The sequence below is a fragment of the Hemiscyllium ocellatum genome (assembly GCF_020745735.1).
Source record: "Hemiscyllium ocellatum isolate sHemOce1 chromosome 27 unlocalized genomic scaffold, sHemOce1.pat.X.cur. SUPER_27_unloc_1, whole genome shotgun sequence".
In the NCBI taxonomy this organism is placed as follows: domain Eukaryota; kingdom Metazoa; phylum Chordata; class Chondrichthyes; order Orectolobiformes; family Hemiscylliidae; genus Hemiscyllium; species Hemiscyllium ocellatum.
The window spans coordinates 2,526,784-2,550,423 of record NW_026867476.1 but is presented as its reverse complement, the minus strand read 5'-3'; the positions used below and the strand labels follow the sequence as shown (position 1 = coordinate 2,550,423).

General features: G+C 48.7%; 1 protein-coding gene across 1 annotated transcript; it reads left to right on the top strand.

Annotated features, from left to right (window-relative positions):
- The first annotated feature begins 11,280 nt into the window (after positions 1-11,280).
- On the top strand, positions 11,281-22,776 carry LOC132807017 (interferon regulatory factor 8-like). The gene is made up of 9 exons (XM_060821304.1): positions 11,281-11,374; positions 12,872-13,049; positions 15,842-16,025; positions 16,507-16,622; positions 17,144-17,294; positions 18,889-18,948; positions 19,138-19,518; positions 21,086-21,204; positions 22,570-22,776. Exons 2-9 carry the CDS (start codon positions 12,873-12,875, stop codon positions 22,723-22,725), a joined length of 1,344 nt encoding a protein of 447 aa, XP_060677287.1. The 5' UTR covers positions 11,281-11,374; position 12,872; the 3' UTR covers positions 22,726-22,776.
- Positions 22,777-23,640: the final 864 nt, after the last annotated feature.

Genomic DNA, 23,640 nt, shown 5'->3' with positions numbered 1-23,640 from the left:
CCCTCTAGTTCGGGACCCCCTACCCCAGGGAAAAGACCTTGTATATTTACCCAATCCATGCGCCTCATGATTTTATAAACCTCTATAAGGTCACCCCTCATCCTCTGACACTCCAGGGGAAACAGCCCCAGCCTGTTCAGCCTCTCCCTGTAGCTCAAACCCTGCAACTCTGGCAACATCCTTGTAAATCTTTTCTGAACCCTTTCAAGTTTCACAACATCTTTCTGATAGGAAGGAGACCAGAATTGCACGCAATATTCCAACAGTGACCCTAACCAATGTCCTGTACAGCTGCAACATGATCTCCCAACTCTTGTACTCAATACTCTGACCAATAAAAGAAAGCATACCAAACACCTTCTTCACTATCCTATTGACCTGCAACTCCACTTTCAAGGAGCTATGAACCTGCACTCAAAGGTCTCTTTGTTCAGCAACACTCCCTAGGACCTTACCATTAAGTGTATAAGTCCTGCTAAGATTTGCTTTCACAAAATGCAGCACCTTGCATTTATTTGATTTAAATTCCATCTGCCACTTCTCAGCCCATTGGTCCATCTGCTCAAGATCCTGTTATACTCTGAGGTAACCCTCTTCGCTGCCCACGACACCTCCAATTCTCTTTTGTTTAAAACTAAGTGGTTTGACCAGCTGCATTGCTCCCGGAATATCTGTTATACCTGCTTAAATCAACTAGTCTCTGAGCCTCTTTCCTGAAATGTTTTGAAGGTTTCGCCTGGTCTATAATAGGTTATATCAGACAATGATACAGTGAGGGGTGTGGGGTATATCAGAGTGTTCAAGTGAGGGACGTGGGATATATCAGAGTGAGGGGTGCAGATTTTATTTAGGAATGTTACAGAGAGGGGTGTGGGGTTTAGCAGAGAATATTACACAAAGGTGTGTGGAGTATATCAGAGAGTGTTTCAGTGAGGGGTGTGGGATATATCAGAGTATTACAGTGAGAAGTGTGGGGTATCAGGGAGTGTTACAGTGAGGAGTGTGGGGTATATCAGCGAGTGTTATAGTGAGGGTATGGTGTATATCAGAGTGTGTTACAGTGAGGGGTGTGGAGTATATCAGAGAGTGTTACAGTGAGGGGTGTGGAGTATATCAGAGAGTGTTACAGTGAGGGGTGTGGGCTAAATCAGAGTGAGTAACATGAGGGGTGTGGGATATATCAGAGAGTGTTAAAGTGAGGGGTGTGGAATATATCGGGGAGTGTAACACTGAGGGGTGTGTATTATATCAGAGTATTACAGTGAGGGGTGTGGGGTATATCAGAGAATGTTACAGTGAGTGGTGTGGGATATATCAGTGAGTGTTACAGTGAGGGGTGTGGCGTATATCAGAGAATGTTACAGTGAGGGGTGTGGGGTATATCAAAGAGTGTTATAGTGAAGGGGTGTGAGGTATATCCGAGTGTGTTACAGTGAGGGGTGTGGGGTATATCAGAGTGTGTTACAGTGAGGAGTGTGGGGTATATCCGAGAGTGTTATAGTGAGGGGTGTGGGGAATATCAGAGACTGTCACAGCGCGGGGTGTAGGTCATATTCGAGTGTTACACTGAGGGGTGTGGAGTAGATCAGAGTGTTTTACAGTGAGGGGTGTGGGATATATCAGGGAGTGCTATAGTGGGGTGTGTGGGATATATCAGAGAATGTTACAGTGAGGGGTGTGGGGTATATATGGGTGTATTACAGTGAGGGGTGTGGATTATATCAGTGTTTCAGTGAGAGCTGTGGGGTACATCAGAGATTGTCACAGCGCGGGGTGTAGGGCATTTTAGTGTTACACTGAGGGGCGTGGGATATATCAGTGAGTGTAACAGTGAGATGTTTGGGGTTTATCAGAGAGTGTTACACAGAGTGGTGTGGGGTAGATCAGAGAATGTTACAGTGAAGGGTGTGGGGAATATCAAACAAAGTTATAGTGAGGGGTGTGGGCTATGTCAGAGTGTCAAAATGAGGGTGCAGGATAGATCCGAGCATGTAACAGTGAGGGGTGTGGATTATATCAGAGTGTATTACAGTAAGGAGTGTGGAGTATATCAGAGTGTTATAGTGAGGGGTGTGTGATATATCAGAGTATGTAACAGTGAAGGGTGTGGATTATATCAGAGAGTGTTACAGTGAGGGGTGTGGGGTATATCAGAGAATGTTACAGTGAGTGGTTTGGGATATATCAGAGTGTGTTACAGTGAGAGGTGTGGGGTATATCAGAGAGGGTTACAGTGAGGGGTGTGGGGTATATAAGGGTGTGTTGCAGTGAGGGGTGTGGGGTATAACAGAGAGTGTTACAGTCAGGAGTTGCAGATTATATCAGAGGGTGTTACAGTGAGGGGCGTGGGAAATGTCAGAGATTGTCACAGTGCAGGGTGTAGGGCATATGAGAGTGTTTAACTGAGGGGTGTAGGGTAAATCAGAGAGTGTAACAGTGAGGGGTGTGGGATATATCAGAGAGTGTTACAGTGAGTGGTATGGATTATATCAGAGAGTGTTACAATGATGGGTGTGGGGAATATCAGATAGAGTTACAGTGAGGGGTGTGGGGTATGTCAGAGTGTCAAAGTGAGGGTGTGGGGAATGTCAGAGAATGTCACAGTGCAGGGTGTAGGGCATATGAGAGAGTGTTACCCTGAGGGGTGTGGGGTAAATTAGAGAGTGTAACAGTGTGGTGTGTGGATTATATCAGAGTGTTACAGTGAGGGGTATATCAGAGTGTGTTATAGTGAGAAGTGTGAGGTATGTCAGAGTGTCAAAGTGAGGGGTGTGGGATATATCAGAGAGTGTAATAGTGAGTGGTGCGGGGTATATCAGAGAGAGTTACAGTGAGGCATGTGGGGTATGTCAGAGAGTGTTACAGTGAGGGGTATATCAGAGAGTGCTATAGTGAGGGGTGTGGGATATATCAGAGTGTTAACAGTGAGGGGTATGGGGTATATCAGAGTGTGTAACAGTGAGGTGTGTGGGGTATATCAGAGAGTGTTACAGTGAAGGGTGTAGAGACTGTAACAGACAGGGGTGTGGGATGGATCAGACTGTGTTACAGTGAGGGGTAGGTCAGAGAGTGTAACAGTGAGGGGTGTCATGTATGTCAGAGTGTGTTACAGTGAGGGGTGTGGGGTATATAAGGGTGTGTTACAGTGAGGCATGTGGGGTATATAAGGGTGTGTTATAGTGAGGGGTATATCAGAGAATGTTACAGTGAGGGGTAAAACAGAGAGTGTTACAATGACAGTGTGGTGTATATCAGAGTGTGTTACAGTGTGGGGTGTGGCATATCGCAGAGTGTTACAGTGACAGCTGTAGGGTATAAAAGGGTGTGTTACAGTGAGGGGTGTGGGATATATCAGAGAGTGTTACATTGAGGGGTGTTGTGTATGTCAGAAAGTGTTACAGTGAGGGCTGTCAGGTATAAAAGGGTGTGTTCCAGACGGGGGTGTGGGATATATCAGAGAGCGTTATAGTGAGGGGTAGATCAGAAAGTGAGGGATGTTGTGTATATCTGAGAGTGTTACAGTGAGGTGTGTGGGGTATATCAGATAGTGTTACAGTGAGGAGTGTGGGGTATATCAGAGAGTGTTACAGTGAGGGTCGTGGGGGAATATCTGATACTGTCACAGTGCAGGGTGGGGAGCATATCAGAGAGTGTTACACAGAGAGGTGTGGGATAGATCAGAGAGTGTTACAGTGAGGGGTGTGGGGTATATAAGGGTGTGTTACAGTGAGGGGCGTGGAGTAGATCAGAGAGTGTTATACTGAGGGGTATATCTGAGAGTGTTACAGTGAGGGTTGTGGGGTATATCAGTGTGTTGCAGTGAGAGATGTGGGATATATTGGAGAGTGTTACAGTGAGGAGTGTGGGGTATATCAAAGAGTATTACAGTGAATAGTTTGGGGTATACCAGAGATTGTTACAGTGAGGGGTGTGGGGTATATCACAGACTGTTACAGTGAGGGGTGTGGGGTTTATCAGAGAATGTTACATAAAGGGTGTGTGTTATATCTGAGTGTTACAATGAGGGTGTGAGGTCTGTCAGAGAGTGTTACTGAGAGGGGTGTGGGATATGTCAAAGAGTATTAAGTGAAGGATTTGGGGTATACCAGAGAGTGGTACAGTGAGGGGTGTGGGGTATATCAGAGTGTGTTAGAATGAGGGGTGTGAGGTATGTCAGAGAGTGTAACAGTGAGGGGTGTGGGGTATATAAGGGTGTGTTACAATGAGGAGTGTGGGGTACATCGGAAAGTGTCACAGTGACCGGATTGGGGTATATCAGAGAGCGTAACAGTGAGGGATGTGGGGTACATCAGAGAGTATTACAGTGAGGGGTGTGGGGTATATCAGAGTGTGTTACAGTGAGGGGTGTGGGATATCTAAGGGCGTTTTACAGTCAGGCGTGTAGGGTATATGAAGGTGTGTTATAGTGAGGGGTGTGGGGTATATCAGAGTGTTACAGTGAGAAGTATGGGATACAACAGTGTGTTACAGAGAGGAGTGTAGGGTATATTGGAGACTGTTACAGTGAGGGGTGTGGGGCATAAAAATATATGTTACAGGGAGGGATGTGAGGTATATCAGAAAATGTTACACTAAGGGGTGTGGGCTATATTAGAGAGTGTTACGGTGAGCGGTGTGTTGTCAATCAGGGTGTGTCACTGTGAACGTTGTGGGATATGTCAGACAGTGTTACAGAGCAGGGTGTGGGGTATATCGGACAGTGTTATAGTGAGGGGTGTAGAGTATATCAGAGTGTCTTACAGTGAGGGGTGTGTCGTATATCAGGGAGTGATACAGTGAGGGGTGTGGGGTATATCAGAGAGTGTTACAGTGAGAGGTGTGGGGTATATGAGAATGGTACACTAATGGCTGCGGGGTGTAACAGAGAGTGTTACAGTGAGGGATGGGAGGTATATCAGAGTGTGTTACACTGAGGGGTGTGGGGTATATCAGAGACTGTTACAGTGAAGGGTGTGGAGTATATCAGAGATTGTTACAGTGAGGGATGTGGGGTATATCAGAGTGTCTTACAGTGAGGGGTGTGGGGTATATCAGACTGTTACAGTGAGGGGTGTGGGGTATATCAGAGAGTGTTACAGTGAGGGGTGTGGGGTATATCAGAGGGTGTTCAGAGAGGGGTGTGGGGTATACCAGAGAGTATTACAGAGAAGGGTGTGGGATGTATCAGAGAGTGTTACTGTGAGGGGTGTGGGGTATGTCAGAGTGTGTCACAATGAGGGGTGTGGGGTATATCAGAGTGTGTCACAATGACGGGTGTGGGGTATATTAGAGTGTTACAGTGAGGGGTGTGGAGTATTTCTGGGTGTGCTACAGTGAGGGTTGTGGGGCATATCAGAGACTATTGCAGTGAAGGTGTAGGGTTAATCAGAGACTGTTACAGTGTGGCATATTTACAGCAGTCCTGAATTGTCAGACACGTATCAAAAAAGATTACATGACCTCAGAATTGGACATCTCCAGGGAGCTGCTGTGCCAGATGTTGTTTTCACTTCTCATGGAAAATCAGAAAACAAGATGATTATTTTAAACACAGCTCTTTCACACTGTCATTCAGTAACCTTCCGAAAATATATCACCTCACCCTGACCCCCTCAATCCCCAGCACCGTGTTTCTGACTGTTTGTGTACAGATGTTAATCCAGCTCCCTCACACTGTCACTCATCAATCTTTCCCCCCTCCCCCCAAGCACCCTATGTTACTGACTGTATCTGTCCTGATGTTAATCCAGCTCCCTCACATTATCACTCAGTAACCCCTCTCCCCCTCCAGCGCCCTGTTACTGACTTCATCACCACCGGGCGGTGCAGCTGATTGGTGCAAGTGTCCCAGAGATGTTCCCTAAAGCAGTCTGCTAGGAAGCGTCCAGTCTCCCCAATGTAGAGGGTAAATAGACAAGGTCTTTTCCCTGGGGTAGGGGAGATGATGTTAATCCATCTCCCTCACACTCTCACTCAGTAACCTCTCTCCCCCAGCACCGTATTACTGACCGCATCTGTCCTGATGATAATCCAACTCCCTCACACTGTCATTAAGGAACCCACAAAGCACCAATATCCCTTATTTTCCCCTCTGTAACACCATCTGATTTTGCCTGAGACTCAGTTCATCAGTTGCTGACATCCTGATTACCTGCAGCTCCACCAATCGGAACTCACTCCTAGCAGGTCTCCCACAGCCTAACCCCCGTAGATTGCAGTGCTGCCAAACTCCTCAGTGCAGTTTAGCGTCATCAAACCAACAGCCAGTCCCACCCAGTGTGCTTGCTCACCTCCACCTGCTCCCAGCCAAACATGTGAAATTTTAAAACATGTGTCATCTGCAACAAAATCCCTCGCCCAACTCCTCTCCCTACCTCCGTGCTGTCCTTCCACCTCTGCTGATTCTGGCGCCACCATTTCTAATGGCTGTGCGGCCACATCTCTAACTGCAGACCCCGGTCCCTCAACCTCTCCTACTTCCTCTACCAGTTCTCAACAGCTATCATCCTCCGTGGCTGACTCAAAGGTGACTGGATTTAAATGCCAAGTATTGCATTTTAAGAAAATGAAAAGGGCAGCAGTTATTCACTTATTGGTAGGGGATTTGGGCATGTTGTCAAACAGAGAGACTGAGAGGTTCAGGTACACACTTCTTTGAAAGTTACGTTGCCAGGACTGGAGGGATTGAGTTACATGGAGAGGCTGGGGCTTTTTTTCCCCGGGAGCGCCGGATGCTGAGGGGTGACCTTACAGAAGCTTATAAAATCACAAGGGCATGGATAGGGTAAATAGACAAGGTCTTTTCCCTTGGGTAAGGGAGTCCAGAACTAGAGGGCATATGTTTGGGGTGAGAGGAGAGAGATTTAATAGGGACTTGAGGGGCAACTTGTTCACACATAAAATGACCCATATGTGGAACAAACTGGCAGAGGAAGTGGTAGATCTAAGTACAGCTACAACATTTAAAAGACATTTGGGTAGGCACACAAATACAAAAGATTTAGAGTGATATGGGCCAAATGCAGGTAAGTGTGAATAGTTTAGTTTGGGATTATGGTTGGCGTGGATACATGTGACTGAAAGGTCTGTTGCCAGGTGAATGATTCAATCACCCTGAATACCCCAGTGTTGTTTAACACTTCCAAATCATTTTGAGCCATTTTAATTCAGGAACAACACTTGATAAGGTCAAATTGTTTTTGTGTTACTTGGTCCCACTTCACAATAAACACCGTGTCCTCATCGCCGGCTCACAACGATGGGAGCCAAGATACAGTGCAGATTGTTGTTGGGGAATTGGAGCTGGAAAACCAAACCCAGTGTTTGATCTGTCTCAAAATGCTCACCCCAAATGCATGGGACAACGACAAATTTTCAGATAGGTAAAAACGAGGACTGCAGATGCTGGAAACCCAAGTCTGGATTTGAGTGGTGCTGGAAAAGCACAGCAGGTCAAGTAGCATCCAAGGAGCAGGAAGATCAACGTTTCGGGCAAAAACCCTTCATCAGGAATAGAGACAGGGAGCCTCCCGGGGTGGAGAGATGAATGAGAGGAAGTTGGGAGTGGGGAGAAAGTAGCATAAAGTCCAATAGGTGAATGGGGGTGGGGATGAAGCTGATAGGTCAGAGAGGAGGGTGGAGTGGATAGGTGGACAGGTCATGGGGACAGTGCTGAGCTGGGAGGTTGGTACTGGGGTAAGGTGGGGGGAGGGGAAATGAGGAAACCGGTGAAGTCACATTGATGCCCTGGAGTTGAAGTGTTCCGAGGCGGGAGATGAAGCATTCTTCCTCTAGGTGTCGGGTGGTGAGGGAGCGGCGGTGGAGGAGGCCCAGGACCTGCATGTCCTCGGAAGAGTGGGAGGGGGAGTTGAAATGTTGGGCCACAGGGCGGTGTGGTTGATTGGTGCGGGTGTCCCGGAGATGTTCCCTAAAGCGCTCTGCTAGGAGGCATCCAGTCTCCCCAATGTAGAGGAGACTGCATCGGGAGCAATAGATACAATAAATGATATTAGTGGATGTGTAGGTAAAACTTTGATGGATCTCTCCAACCTGATGGAGGGTTTTTGATGAAGGGCTTTTGCCCGAAATGTCAATTTTCCTGCTCCTTGGATGCTGCCTGACCTGCTGTGCTTTTCCAGCACCACTCAAATCCAGACGAGTTTTCAGTGCAAATGATCCCAGCAAAAACCACATCATCCCTATGTGACCTTTGAAACAGGTGAAACTGGTTTATTTATAGCTCCTCTGCTTGCGTGACGGCAGTTTGTGAGTGACAGAGTAAACAAAAAACTCTGTTTGGTCACGTAATGCATGCTGTCAGATACAGAGTGCAGGGACAGGGACAGCATGTTAGGGACAGTTAGATAAAGAGTAAAGCTCCCTCTACTCTGTCCCCCCATGAAACACTCCCAGGAACAGGGACAGCACGGGGTTAGATACAGAGTAAAGCTGCCTCTACACTGTCTTCCATCAAGCACTCCCAGGGACAGGGACAGCACAAGGTTAGATACAGGGTAAAGCTCCCTCTACACTGTCCCCCTATTCCTCCCCCCCCCAATCAAACACTTCCAGGACAAGTACAAAATTGGATTAGATACAGAGTAAAGCTTCCTCTACACTGTCCCCCAATCAAACACTCCCAGGACAGGAGCAGCATGGGGTTAGATACAGAGCAAAGCTCCTTCATCTTTTTTAAACTGAAAATATAGCTTCCTGTTTTTAAACTTGGCAATAAAACTCCTTTTACACTGCCCTCACTTTTTAAGTCGAATCCTTTGATAGTTCAGCACACCCTCATCCCCTTGTTGCATTTCCCCTGTTAGACATGGACATTGCTGGTTGGGCGCAGAGTTTATTGCCCAACCCTATTTGCCCCTTGACAAGATGATAGTGAGCCATCTTCTTAAACCATTGCAGTCCACGCAGTTCCTCTCTCTCTCTGTTTTCCAGAGTGGAGACTCGAACTGCAAGATTCTGAGTCAGACATGAAAGTCTGAGTAATGGCTTAAATCCACCAGAGAGAGAAAACAGGGAGAACCACACCCTCAAAGTGGCACAGTGAGACACTACATGGCTTTGACATCTCAACATAAGGGCTCAGAGCCGTAAGTCATTCAGCCCCAAATGTCTCGAAATACAATCATGGTTCATTGTTCCACATAAGGAAACATCCTCTCTACATCTACGTATACGTCTCTATTAAACGTCCTCTCCTTTTAAACCCCAGGTATACAGCCCAATCTCTCTTCATAAAATTAACCCATTTCTGGAGTCCATCAGTGAACCTTCTCTGAATTGACCCCATTGCAACTCTATCCCTCCCTCAAGTAAGGGGATCAAAATTGCTTGATGAAGGGCTTTTGCCCAAAATGTCAATTTTCCTGCTCCTCGGATGCTGCCTGACCTGCTGCGCTTTTCCAGCACCACTCTGATCCAGACTGCAATACTCCAGGTTCAGTCTGCCTCATACATTTTCAGCAACATTACCCCACCTTTACACTCTTGCTTTCGCAATAAATGCCAAACTTTCCATTCACTTGCTTCTTACCTGCTGCACTACAGTTTCTGGCAATTCATGCACAAGGACACACAGATCCCTCTGAACTTTTCCTCCTTTGAAATAACATGTTGCCTTTTTATTCTTCCCATCAAACTGATAACCTCGCATTTATTCGCGAGAAACTTCATCTGCCAAATTTTCGCTTGCTCCCCTCCTTGACAAATTTCATATTGCTTCATTGCAACTTACTTTCCCACCTATTTTAGTGTTGCCTGGAAATTTGGCTATCACACTTTCCACCCTGGTACCCAAGGCATTAATATAGATTTATAAACAGCTGGGGCCTTGGAGACCAAACCTCATGGTGCCCCTACCAGTTACAGCTTGCCAACCATCATGACCCTCTGTTGGCTTGTCAGTCCTCTATCCAAGCTAAGAAATTACCCCAAACCCTGTATGAACTTAACTTGTGCAATAAACTTTGGGGAACCCTAACCAGATTGCAGCACCTTATCAACTCCCTGCTCCAAGTCCCTCTGCTTCCAGATCCCAGCTCAATGTTGTACTGGGCAGGAAGAGCGACTGGCCATCCAAAAAGAACAAGCAATGAAAAAGAAAAATGATGGAACAATTCAGTTGGCCAGGCAGCACCTGTGGCAAGGGAAAGGCAGGGTCACCGCATACTTTCCCATCAACCATGGTCTTATGGATTAGCAGAGTAGTCTCGAGGGGCTGAATGGTCAACTCTTCCATCTGCTCGAGAAAAAGCATTTTGATGTTGTCAGTTGAGATGTCCTTCCAGCAGTTTGGGCCAGGCTCTGTTCCTACAGGAGGGCCCTGCTGACTGAGATGAGGTCCCAGTTGGATGGATGGGTGGGCAGCTGACAGCAGACTCAACCACCTTGGGGGATGTCTGGTTGGTTGCAAAAGCTAGGTGTAAGAGACTCCACGATCACGGACCAGTGACCGTTGCTGGAGGAAATGTGCACTTTTTATCTGCATTCGTGTAAACGGGTAAGCTGTATTTGTGTGTACTTCCATGTGTATTTGTGTGTACTTCCATGTGTGTGTGTGTGTGTGTGTGTGTATGTGAATTTCTGTTTCTCAAATATACCTTAGGGTAGGCTGTTTGATCCACTCCACCATTCCATAAGATAATGGCCAATTGGAAATTACTCAGTGACACAGCCTCCACTGCTCTTTCACCACAGATGCTGCCTAACCCACTGAACATGTTCATTTCTTTTGTGGCTTGTGGTACCTGTTTTTGTTTCAGCTTTGTGTGTGTGTGCGTGTGTGTGTGTGTGAGTGCACGCGCACGAAAGCATGTATGAGCTGTTTGTACAAGTGTGAGTTGCAAGTATTTCCTTTTGTGCGTGTGTGTAAGAGAGTGCGCTTGGTGTGTTTGTGACCAGGTGCTCTCCTTGTTGTGTACATGAGTATTTGTATTTTTGTGGATGTGCACGTATGCCTATTTCTGCCTGGTGTGTACATACATGTCTGTTTGTCAGTGTGTTTGAATGCTGAGTGTCTCTGCTTACATCTTTTTGCCTATCTGCTGCCTTAATTTGTGTGTTTGCCTGTGATTTGTGTGTGCGCGTGTGCATACATGTGCTCCTGTTTGTACACTGAGCTGCATATTGCTCCCTCTACAGGCTAACTTCCAGCCTGTGTGACGCCAAGAGACTTTGGTGAAACAGTCACGTGATTTCTTGGAAAGCTTGTGATCGAGTGAGTCTATAAAGGGGAGGGCGGGAGACTAGCATTAGACAGTCAGAGCAGAGGCAGTGAGCTGGGCGACACTGAACTTTTCACAAACAACAAATAACAGAGCAACCCAGCTGCTGCCAAACCGGGACCAGGATCAGGGGAAACGTAAGTCTGCCAGGGAGAAATCTCAATTGTTTTTCCTTAAAACCAGCATCAAATCCTGAACATGGATTTGGGGTAAAGGGAAGTGTCAGGAAGATGAGGCAGCATCCTGGAGAGACTAACTGGTTAATGATATAACAGTTACCCTGACCTGGTTAACCCTGTCATCGGTTATTCTGATCTGGTGAAGCCCTCTCCTCTTCTGGTTTTACTTGCTTCTGCCACACTTCCTGTTTGGTAAACAAAACGAGTGCTCTTTCTCGAACCCTCCCTCTCCCTCCCTCCAACCTGCTCTCGCCCTCTCTCAAATCTCCTCATTCCTTCAACCCAACACCCCCCCCCCATTTATTCAACCAGCTCCCTCTGTTCCTCCATCCCTCCCTGTGATTCCGCCCTCTCAATTTGTCCTTGTTCCTCCCTCATCATCCGAGGCTGGAAGGATGGGTTAGTAAGGTTGCTGATGACACAAAGGTTGGAGGAGTTGTGGATAGTCTGGAGGGTTGCTGTTGGTTGCAATGGGATATACAGCTGTGCTGATAAGTGGCAGATGGAGTTCAACCTGGATTCACTCTGGAAGGTCGAATTTGAATGCAGATTACAGGGTTAAAGGCAGGATTCTTGAGTGTTGAGAAACAGAGGGATCTCAGGATCCACGGCCATAGATCCCTCAAAGTTGCCACCCAGGTTGATAAGGTTGTCAAGAAAGCATATGGTGTGTTGGCTTTCATTAATGGAGAACTGAGTTTAAAAGCCATTAAGTTATACTGAAGCTCTACAGAGTTCTGGAGTTGTGTGTTCAGCTCTGGTCGCCTCATTCGAGGAAACAAGCTTTAGAGAGGTTGCAGAGGGAGATTTACCAGGATGCTGCCTGGACTGGAGGGCAGGTTTTACGAAGAAAGGGTGAGGGAGCTAGGGCTTTTATCATTGGAGTGAAGAGGGATGAGAGGTGATTGACAGAGTTGCACAAGATGTTGAGAGACACAGACAGAGTAGATAGCAGAGTCTTTTTCCCACTGCAGAAATGGCTATCACAAGGGGGCATAATTTTAAGGTGATTGGAGGAAGGTTCTGGGGAGCTGTCAGAGGTAGATTCTTTACTCAGTGGTGGGGTACATGGAATGCAATGCCAGCAGGAAAAAATACATTAGGAAAAAGTGAGGACTGCAGATGCTGGAGATCAAAGTCAAAGAGCTGGAAAAGCACAGCCCTTCAGACAGCATTCAGGGGCTCATTCCTGATGAAGGGCTTATGCTCGAAGCGTTGATTTTTCAGATGATGCCTGACTGGCTGTGCTTTTCCAGCACCACACTCTTTGACTCAGATACATTATGGGCATTTAAGCAACTCTTGGATAGGCGCATGGAAGATAGTACAATGAAGGGCATGTAGGTTAGTTTGATCTTAGAGTAGGATATAAGGCCGGCACACCATCGAGGGTCAAAGGGCCTGTACTGTTCTATGTTCTCTCACTGTTCCTTTCTTTCTCTCTCTCTCTTTCAGGATGGCTGGTGGGGCGAGGTGCACTCGGAAACTGAAGCAGTGGATGATCGAACAAGTGGACAGTGAGAAGTACCCAGGCCTGGTCTGGGAGGACCGCAAGCTCGGAATGTTCCGGATCCCCTGGAAGCATGCGGGCAAACAAGACTACAGGCATGACGAAGATGCTGCCATTTTTAAGGTAGGCCCCTGCTCCCAGGCTAAGATGGCCGAAATAGTGTAGGGGGTTAGGTCAGAGGACGCAGAGACACAAATCAAGCCCAAGCTGTGGGTGTCTTGACGTGGGTAAATTATTCTTCAGGCAGATTCCCGATGAGCATGGTCATGAAAGGTTATCCGTGGATTTCAGGAAAGTGGGGTCAAGATTAAAATCTGAGCAGCCTTGCTCTTTATTAGATTATTTTATTTATATTAGATTCCCTAAAGTGTGGAAACAGGTCCTTCGGCCCAACCAGTCCACACCAACCCTCTGAAGAGTAACCCACCCAGACCCATTTCCCTCTAATTAATGCACCTAAACTATGGACAATTTAGCATGACCAATTCACCTAAACTGCACATCTTTGGACTGTGGGAGGAAACTGGAGCACCCGGAGGAAACCCACGCAGACCCAGGGAGAATGTGCAAACTCCGCACAGTCGCCCAAGGCTGGAATCAAACCTGGGACCCTGGTGCTGTGAGGCAGCAGTGCTAACCACTGAGTCACTGTGCCGCCCATAAATGACAGAGTGGCTCGAAGGGCTGAGTGGCCAATGCTTGCTCAGAAGTTCAAAATAATCATGCTCAACAACAACTGCCAAACCTTTACATGGCACCTTACAGTTCTAGAGTCATGCAGCTCGGAAACAGATGCTTCAGTCAAAACCGTCCATGCCGACCAAGTTTTCCAAACTGAACTAGTGCCATTTGTCTGCGCTCAGTCCATATCCCTCTAAGCCTTTCTCATTCATGTACTCATCCAAATGTCTTTTAAGTGTTGTAACTGTACCTGCATCCACCACTTCCTCTGCATGTTCTTTCCATGCATGCACTACCCTGTGTGTGAAAATGTTGCCCCTCGGGTCAGCTTTTAAATTGTTTGCCCCTCATGTTAAACCTCTGCCCTCTAGTTTTGGACTCCCTACCCTGGGGAAAAATCCTTTGGTATTCACCTTATCTATGCTCCTCTATGAGGTCACCCCTCAACCTCCCAACGGTGTTCAACGAGGATTGGTTCTTGGGTACTCTTTTATTTGTCATTTACATAAATTATTTGGATGAGAATATAGATAGCATGGTTGGTGAGTTTGCAAACACCAAAATTGGTGGCATAGTAGATAGTGAAGAAGGTTTTCTAAAATTACAAACAGATCTTGATTAAATGGGTCAATGGGCTGAAAAAGGGCAAATGGAGCTCAATTAGGATAGATGTGAGGTATTGTAATTTGGTACCACAAACAGAGGTTGGACTTACACAGTTAATGGTACAGCCTTGGGTAGTGTAGTAGAACAGACAGAGACTTAGGGGTTCGGGGGATAACTTTTTGAAGTTTGCATCACACATAGACAGGATGGTTAAGATGGTGTTTAGTGCGCTTGTTTTCATTGCTCAGCCCTTTTAAGTACAGGAGTCAGGACGTCATCTTGAGGTTGTACAGGACATTGAGGAGACCTCTTCAGGAGCACTGTGTCCAGTTCTGGTCACCCTGCTATAAGAAGGATATTATCAAGCTAGAGATGGTTCAAAAGAGACTTACCAGGATATTGCCGGGCGTGGAAGGTTAGAATTATCAAGAAAGGCTGGATTCTTTTCACTGGATGTTGAGAGGTGGCTTTATAGAGGACTATAAAATCATGAGGTGTACAGAAAGGGTTAGTGACAGGTGTCTTTCCTCTAGGGTGGGAAATTTCAAGACTAGGGCTACATTTTTAAGGTGAGAGGAGAGAAATTTCCAAAAGACATGAGACCTTTTGTTTTTACACTGAAGCTGGTTTGCATATGGAATGAACTTGCTGAGGAAGTTGGCAGATATGGGCACGGTTACAACGTTTAAAATTGCTAAGTACATGAATAGAAAATGTTTGGAGGGATATGGGCCTGTAGCAGGCAGGTGGGACTAGTCTAGTTTGAGACTATGTTTGGCATAGACTGGGTGGACCAAAGGGTCTGTTTCCATACTGTATGCTCAGGAAAACAAATCCCACCCTCTTCATAGAACAGAAAACCCTCCAAGTCCTGGTAACTTCCTTGTAATTTTCTGAACCCTTTCAAGTTGAAAATATCTTTCCTATAGCACAGAGACCAGAAGTGAACGGAGTATTCCAGAAGTGGCCAAATCAATGTCCTGCACCTTGATGTCCCAACTCCGAGACTCAATACTGACCAATAAAGACAAGACTAACAAACGTCTTTTTCACTACCCTGTCTACCAGCGACTCTACTTTCATGGAAGTATGTACCTGCACCCCTCAGTGTCTCTGTTCAACAAAAGTCCCCAGTGCCCTACCATTAACTGCATAAGTTTTGCCCTGGTCTGTCTTAACACAAAATGCAACACCTCTCATTTATCTAAATCAAACTCCATCTCTCATTCCTTAGCCCGTTGGCCAAATGTACTGAGATAACCTTTTTCACTGTCCATCATACCAATGATTTTGGAGCCATCCTCAAACTTACTAACCATGCTTCCTATTCTAAAATGTCTCCAGGTGATGTATAGATGGGTAAGTCGAACTACATTTCCACAATCAGCCAGGACAGGAGATATACTGTGGAAAGACGGGTGAGAGCGAGAGAGGAGAGAGAGATATGGATGATTACAGAGAATACAGCTTAGGGCTCAGGAAGGAGGGGAATCATGTAGGTGAAGATTTACTCTATATCTAACTGCGTTCTGTCCCTGTCCTGGGAGTGTTTGATGAGGTCAGTGACTGTATCAGCATTCGATCTGTCCTACTCACGGCACCAAGAGTCTGACCTCTCTTCCAAACAGGCTTGGGCCAAGTTCAAAGGGAAGTACAAAGATGGAGATAAAGTGGACCCTGCCACTTGGAAGACACGGCTGCGGTGTGCTCTGAACAAGAGCAGCGAGTTTGAAGAAGTGCCCCAGCGCTCCCAGCTTGACATCTCCGAACCATTCAAAGTCTACAAGATCGTTGACGAGACGACTGTGAAGAGTGAGTGTCTGACCAACAGCCGGGAAAGGGGAAGTTATCAGCAGAGGGAATGGGGCAGGGGGCAATGAATGGGATTTGGGGAGAAGAGGATGGCGGGAGAGGGATGGGAGATGAGGGAGAGGGGGAGGTGAGAGGGTTGGGGGGAAAGAGAGGGGGAGGGTTGGGGGGGAAAGAGAGGGGGACGGATGAGGGGAAAAGAGGGGAAGGGATGGGAGGGGAAAGAGGGGAAGGGATGGGGGGGAAGAGGGGAAGGGATGGGGGGGAAGAGGGGAAGGGAGGAGAGGGCAACGGAGGGGGGGGAAGAGGGGGAGTTGAGTGGGATGGGGAGGGGGGGGGAGTAGGAAGAGTTGAGCGATGGAGGTGTGGGGAGGAGGTGGTGAGATGAGATGAGAAGGATGGCGGAGAATGGGGGGAAATGGGAATTGCACAGTGTCGTTCTGTCTCTCAATGCTGACCTGTCTTTACTCGGCTCTGTTCCCAGAGAAGCCATCACTTGCTATTGACCTGAGCACAGTGAAGCTGGAGGGGAGTGGGAGCATTGGAATGGAGAGCTCACAGCCCAGCTCCCCCAGCAGGGGTGTGGTGACATCGCACCAGGTGAGGAACAGGAAGTGGGGGCATTACAAAGGTGTGATGCCTGAAGCAGGGATGTGGCAGGTGCCACAAGGGACACTTAGGAGATTCTGGAAGGAGTGACACCTCAGTTCTATTTTCACAGACAGGTAGAGAGAGTGATCCACCTGTTCCCAGTGTCCCAGCAGGTAGAGAGTGATGTTCCTATTCCCAGTGTCCCAGCAGTTAGAGAGTGATCCACCTGTTCCCCGTGTCCCAGCAGGTAGAGAGTGACGCACCTGTTCCCCGTGTCCCAGAAGGTAGTGACGCACCTGTTCCCCGTGTCCCAGCAAGTAGAGGGACGCTCCTGTTCCCGTTTCCCAGCAGGTAGAGCGTGACGCTCCTGTTCCCAGTGTCCCAGCAGGTAGAGAGTGACTCTCCTCTTCCCCATTTCCCAGCAGGTAGAGAGTGACGCTCTTGTTCCTGTGTCCCAGTAGGTAGAGAATGATGCTCCTGTTCCTGTTTCCCAGCAGATAGAGAGTGACGCTCTTGTACATCTTTTCCAGCAGGCAATGGGTGAAGATCCACCTCCTGACTCCCAACAGATGGACAGTGAAAGCAGCTGTGATCCTAGTTCAGGCTCCGAGATGTCCACAAGTGAAGAATGTTCCACTGAAACCCCCTCGCTGGAATTGACTGTGACACCCAACAATGAAGGTATTGAACTAAGCGGCACAGTGTCATACAGTCATCAAGCACGGAAACAGACCCTCTGCTCCAACGCGTCTGTGCCAACCAGATATCCTACCCTAATCTAGTCCCATTTGCCAGCATTTGACCCATGTCCCTCTACACCCTTGTTATTCATATACCCATCCAGATGCCTTTTAAATTGTACCAGCCTCCATTACTTCTTCTAGCAGCTTGTTCCATGCTTTGCGTGAAAACGTTACTCCTCAGGTACCTTTTAAATCCTTCCCATCTCACCCTAAACCTCTGCCATCTGCTTTTGGACTCCTGTGTCCTGACGAAATGGCCTTGTCTATTTACCCTATCCATGTCCCTCATTATTTTATAAACCTCTATAAGGTCATCCCTTAGGTCATCAAAGCTCCAAGGAAAACAGCCCCAGCTTATTCAGCCTCTCTTCATAGCTCAAAACTTACAATTCTGGCAACATCCTTGTACATCTTTTCAGCACACTTTCAAGTTGAACAAAATCTTCCCTACAGCAGGGAAACCAGAAATGAACACAATATTCCAAAACTGGCCTCACCAATGTCCTGTACAGCCACAACATGACCTCCCAACTCCTACACTCAACGCTCTGACCACTGAAGGCAAGTGTACCAAACGCCTTCTTCGCCACACTGTCTACCTGGGTCTCCATTTTCAAGGAACTATGGACTAGGTCTCCTTGTTCAGCAACACTCACCCGGGCCCTACCACGAACTGTGCAAATCCAAAATATTGCTCTACCTCAGTTATCTTACTTCAACTCCATCTGCCACTCCTCGGCCCATTGGTCTATTTGATCAAGGTCCCATTGTACCCTGGATAACCATCTTTACACTCCACTACAACACCTATTTTGTGTCATTTGCAAACTCACAAACCATACTTCTTGTATTCACAACCAAATCATTTATATAAATGACAAAAATCAGTGGACACAGAACTGCTGGTGATCTAACCTTGCTAACCAGTCTACGCATGCAGAACTTTGTTAAACCCTTGCTGAAGTCCATATCGACATCCATTGTTCTGCTTTCATCAATCTTATTTGTGAACTCTTCAAAAACAAACTTAAATCAAGTAACTGAGAGACAATTTCCCACCCATAAAGCCACATTGACTATCCCTAATCAGTCCTTGCTTCTGTCCCTCAGAATCCCCTCCAACGACTTACTCACCACTGACATCAGGCTCACCAGACAATAATCCTCTGGCTTTTCCTTACCCTTACCTCTCCACAGCACAGTGGATCCCGCTGATCTTGCTGGGGTAAAACAGATCCTACAAGGTGGGTGTAGACCCCAACAGAATCAGGGGAGCCACACCAAGTTCGAATGTGTGCCATCAAATCAGATGACTAGGCCCACAGGGTTGCCAGGACCCAGAGTTGGGTGAGCCCACGGTGTGATCAGGTCCTAACCAGCAGGCACCAGTGGGGTTGAGGAGATCGTTGTTTCGAGTTACTTTGGACTCCTGAAGTCCCATGTTCAGAAAGTGGCAGGAGTCAGTGCGGTTGAGGGCTGAAGAGCGGTGCATAGAGCATGAACTAAATCTCTCTCTCTCTCATGGTTCACAGCCCTGGATAATTACACAATCAGCATCATCAGCTCACTGCCGACAAGCCTTCCAGAGAAAGGTAACATAATATTTTCTGGAGTTTAAGCTTTTCCGCTCTCTCTGAAAGCCACATCAGGGGCCTTAATGATCGATACGCTGACCGCCTGGCCTGCTTGCTGAACCACACACACAGGCCTCACCACATTAAAACTCTCCACTCTTACTGGAGCTCAGACAGTTATATCTGCTTTACCTCTCCGCCCCACAGGCCCAAATTCGATGGTCATTGCCTTCTGCTACAGCGGTGTGGAGGTTCACACTGAGATGATACGGCATGGCTGCAAGATCTCGTCCTCGGCTCCTTTAACCCGCAGCGAGAACTCGTTCGGCTCACAGGCCTTGGAGAAACTGCGCTTCCCAGAAACGACCACCATCGCCAGCCCAGAGAAGCGGAGGGCAACTGAGGAGCTGCTGACCTTCCTGGAGCGGGGGGTCATGCTGGACAGCAACGCCAATGGGATCTTCGTCCAGCGCCTGTGCCAGGGCCGGGTCTTCTGGACAGGACCCTGTGCACCTCAGCCCAACCAGACAAATAAGTTGGAGAGGGACAAGGTGGAAAAGTTGTTTGACCGCAAGAAATTTGAGCAGGGTAACTATCTGGCAAGGCTGGTGGGGTGAGGTGACAGTGCTAAACATGCAAACACTTTCTGATCTCTGGTAGGAATCCTAAAGGTTGAAAATGTGTTGCTGGAAAAGCGCAGCAGGTCAGGCAGCATCTAAGGAACAGGAAATTCGACGTTTCGGGCATAAGCCCTTCATCAGGCATACCTGATGAAGGACTTATGCCCGAAACGTCGAATTTCCTGTTCCTTGGATGCTGCCTGACCTGCTGCGCTTTTCCAGCAACACATTTTCAGCTCTGATCTCCAGCATCTGCAGACCTCACTTTTTCCTCGAGGAATCCTAAAGGCTCTGGTGAGAAATTGCAGGATGCAAATTGATGTGATGTTTTGCTCTCAGATAAGAAAAATACAATGTTAAGACAACTGATAGCTACGTAGAAAGGAGGTGTGTCTCTCAGGCTGTGTGTGTGTAAGGGGACGGTGTTGGAGTGTGTTAGGTAAATGTAGCAGTATCGCGGGGTGAGTTTGTAGCAGTACGTTTGAGTGTGTCAGGTGAGAAGCAGCGTTGGGAGTGAATGTGTTTGTGTGTGAGAGAACGTATATGTTTGAAAATCTGTTAGTATGCTTTCGTATATTTGTGTGTTTGTTTCTTTCTGCGAGTGAGAATTGGATTGTAACGTGGGGTAGGCAATGAGTTTGGACACGGTGTACGGTATTGGGGATGTGCAGTGTGTATGGACAGGGAGTACAGAATTGGGGATGTGCAGCGTGTATCGACAGGGAGTACAGTATTGGGGTTGGCAATGTGTATGCACAGGGAGTATGGTATTGGGGATGGGTAGCGTGTATGGACAGGGAGTACAGTATTGGGGTTGGCAATGTGTATGCACAGGGAGTACGGTATTGGGGATGGGCGTTGTGTATGGACAGGGACACGGTATTGGGGATGTGCAGCGTGTATGGACAGGGAGAACGGTATTGGGGATGTGCAGTGTGTATGGACAGGGAGTACAGTATTGGGGATGTGCGTGTATGGACAGGGAGTACAGTATTGGGGATGTGCAGTGTGTATGGACAGAGAGTACAGTATTGGGGTTGGCAATGTGTATGCACAGGGAGTATGGTATTGGGGATGGGCAACGTGTATGGACAGGGAGTACAGTATTGGGGATGTGCAGTGTGTATGGACAGGGAGTACAGTATTGGGGTTGGCAATGTGTATGCACAGGGAGTATGGTATTGGGGATGGGCAGCGTGTATGGACAGGGAGTCTAGTATTGGGGTTGGCAATGTGTATGCACAGGGAGTACGGTATTGGGGATGGGCGTTGTGTATGGACAGGGACACGGTATTGGGGATGTGCAGCGTGTATGGACAGGGAGTACAGTATTGGGGATGTGCAGTGTGTATGGACAAGGAGTACAGTATTGGGGATGTGCAGTGTGTATGGACAAGTAATACAGTATTAGGGATGGGTGTTGTGTATGGGCAGCGAGTACAGTACTTGGGTGGGCAGTCAAAATGGGTAGCATTTTTGGGCAGAAGCTGGGTTATGTGCCAATCCTTACACAGGTTGTCAATTTTTTGTCCCAGATATGGAATTCTACCAGACATCAGGAGGTGGTGTTATGCCTCAGTATCGTGTCACACTATGCTTTGGTGAAGAACTGGCAGAGGCAGATGCTCCAGCAGAAAAGCTCATTACTGTCCAGGTGAGCAGTGAGAAACCTTTCACCCTAATTGCAACACTTCTTGTATCCCTTGCCAAGCCCATGGTTGGTCCTGAGCTTGTCCAGCCAGCAAATGCTGTCCTAACCCCCTCCTCCACTGACTATCACAACTGACAGAGTTGCTTTGAAACACCTCTGCCCATCACAAGTTCCAGCCTCGTACAAACTCAACCAAAGAGGGGAAACACATTCTCATCGCAGCAAGGCAGCAACTGTGTAACAGTGATGTAGTGACTGTATCCCGGTCTTGGCAAGACAGCAGCTATACCAGTGATGTAGTGACTGTATCCCGGTCTCGGCAAGTCAGCAGCTATACCAGTGATGTAGTGACTGTACCCCAGCTTTGGCAAGGTAGCAGCTGTACCCCAGTCTCGGCGAGGTAGCGGCTGTATCTGATCTTGGCGAGGTAGCAGGTGGCAACGGCTATCTCGTCTCAGCAGGATAGCAATAGTGCCTATAGCACAGTCGCGGCGAGGTAGCGACAGTGACTACATCACAATCTCGGTGAGGTAGTAACCATGTTTTGGTGACGTAGCAACTGTATCACAATCTTGACAAGAGAGTGACTATTTACTGGTGATATACCGACTATCCCAGCCTTGGTGAGAAAAGCTGCTTGACCAATGGTTTGACTTCAGCTCTGTTGTGGGAACCATGGTGATGAGGGAAATGGGGAGCAGAGACAGTCAAAGAACAGGCTGGCCCACTCCAGGTTAACATCCTAGAGACCTCTGACATGTTAATTACCTTATGATGGGGCGCTGCGTCAAAACCAGCTCACTCTTACAAAGATAGCAGCAGTGCAGTTACTTCCATTCCCACCCTACCCGCTGTGCACCTGACTGACCCCTGCTCAGCATGCACCCCACCGTCCGTCACCCGCCATGAACCCAACTTAAGCTCACTTGCCTTGAATCCAAATACTCCGCCCACAATGCACCCGACCGACCACGGTCCGTGTATCTCACTGACCCCCACCCACAGTGAGCCCCACCTGCCGTGCACCCGACCGACCCGACCCATCATGCACCCCACCGACCCCCACCCACCGTGCACCCCACCGACCCGACCCACCGTGCACCCCACCGACCCGACCCACCGTGCACCCCACCGACCCGACCCGACTCACCATGCACCCCACCGATTCCCACCCACCGTGCACCTGACCGACCCCCATCCACAGTGTACCCCACCGACCCGACCCACCGTGCACCCCACCAATTCCCACCCACCGACCCCCACCCACCATGCACCCAACCGACCCCAAACCACTGTGCACCCCACCGACCCCCACCCACCATGAACCGAAACAACCTTCAATGCGATTTGTCTCTCTCTCTCTCACAGGTTTACCAAGTGGCCGCCAAGCAGCTGGTGGACCAGGAGCTGGAAGTCCAGGCCGCCTCGTCGCTCCTCCTCAGCCAACTGGGACCCGAGCACTTCAGCGAGCGGCTGACGCACGCCTTTCGGGAGGCCTCCAGCAGCCTGTACGGGATCTCGTAGAGAAAACGCTCGACGGCGTCGAGAGATGGAAAACGAAAAGAGACGGCGGCATTTTGGGGGCTGGGTGGGGGAGGGTGGGGTGGGAGAGAAGGGAGAACAGAGACAACCCCAACCAATGTCCATCTATCTCTTCCATGTCTTCGTGTCCCGGATGAAGTGGGAGGGGGTGTCGCAATCGGGGGCGGGGCCTAGACCGCGTGCGAAGCGCGAGGGTGAACCGTTGGAAACCCCCAAAGCGGGCCGTCGCCTCCACCTCTTGGTATCCCGGATGAAGGGCGGGGCCGGAGGGTGGGGAGAGAAAACCGTGAGCGTTGATGACGTCATCGGGGGCGGGGCGCGACGGTTAACCCCCCCCAACATGATGGCCGTCGCTTCCACTTATTGATGTCCCGGATGGAGGATAAGGTTGGGGGTAGGGGGAATGCGGAAAGACGGATTGCAACGGGGTGGGGAAGAAGTGAATAGGGTCCGTTGGTGACGCGTCTCGCCGCCCGCCAAGGTGAACCGGGGCCCGGGAACGCTTCAGCCAGCTGCTATCACTCGCCCTCCAAGCTGTACGGTGCAGGGCGTCGTCAAGCAAAGGAGGGCGGGAAAGAATACGGCGCTCTATCTCTCGCCTCCGTGTCTCAGTGTCCCGGATGTAGGAGGCCTGGGGAATGGCGTCATGGAGCGACCGTTGGTGACGTGTCGCCCAAGGTGGGCGGGGCCCGGGCCGCGTGCCGCGTGCCAGCAGCGACCGTTACCGTTTGAAAGTTCCATGATGGCCGCCGCCAAGGTGGACCAATGCCCCCAGCACCATCCTCCCTCTGAGACTGGGGGAACCTCTCCCATGCAACCCCACCTCTCAGATAGAAACCTCCCTTGCCCTGCTCTAAACACCTCCACCTGCCTGAGGGTGTGGAGGAAGGGTAAGAG

Coding starts and splice junctions, on each gene's coding strand:
- LOC132807017 (XM_060821304.1), top strand. CDS start 12,873: ATGGCTGGTGGGGCGAGGTGCACTCGGAAACTGAAGCAGTGGATGATC. Junction 13,050..15,841: donor AAGATGCTGCCATTTTTAAG/GTAGGCCCCTGC, acceptor TCTTCCAAACAG/GCTTGGGCCAAGTTCAAAGG. Junction 21,205..22,569: donor AAAAGCTCATTACTGTCCAG/GTGAGCAGTGAG, acceptor TCTCTCTCACAG/GTTTACCAAGTGGCCGCCAA.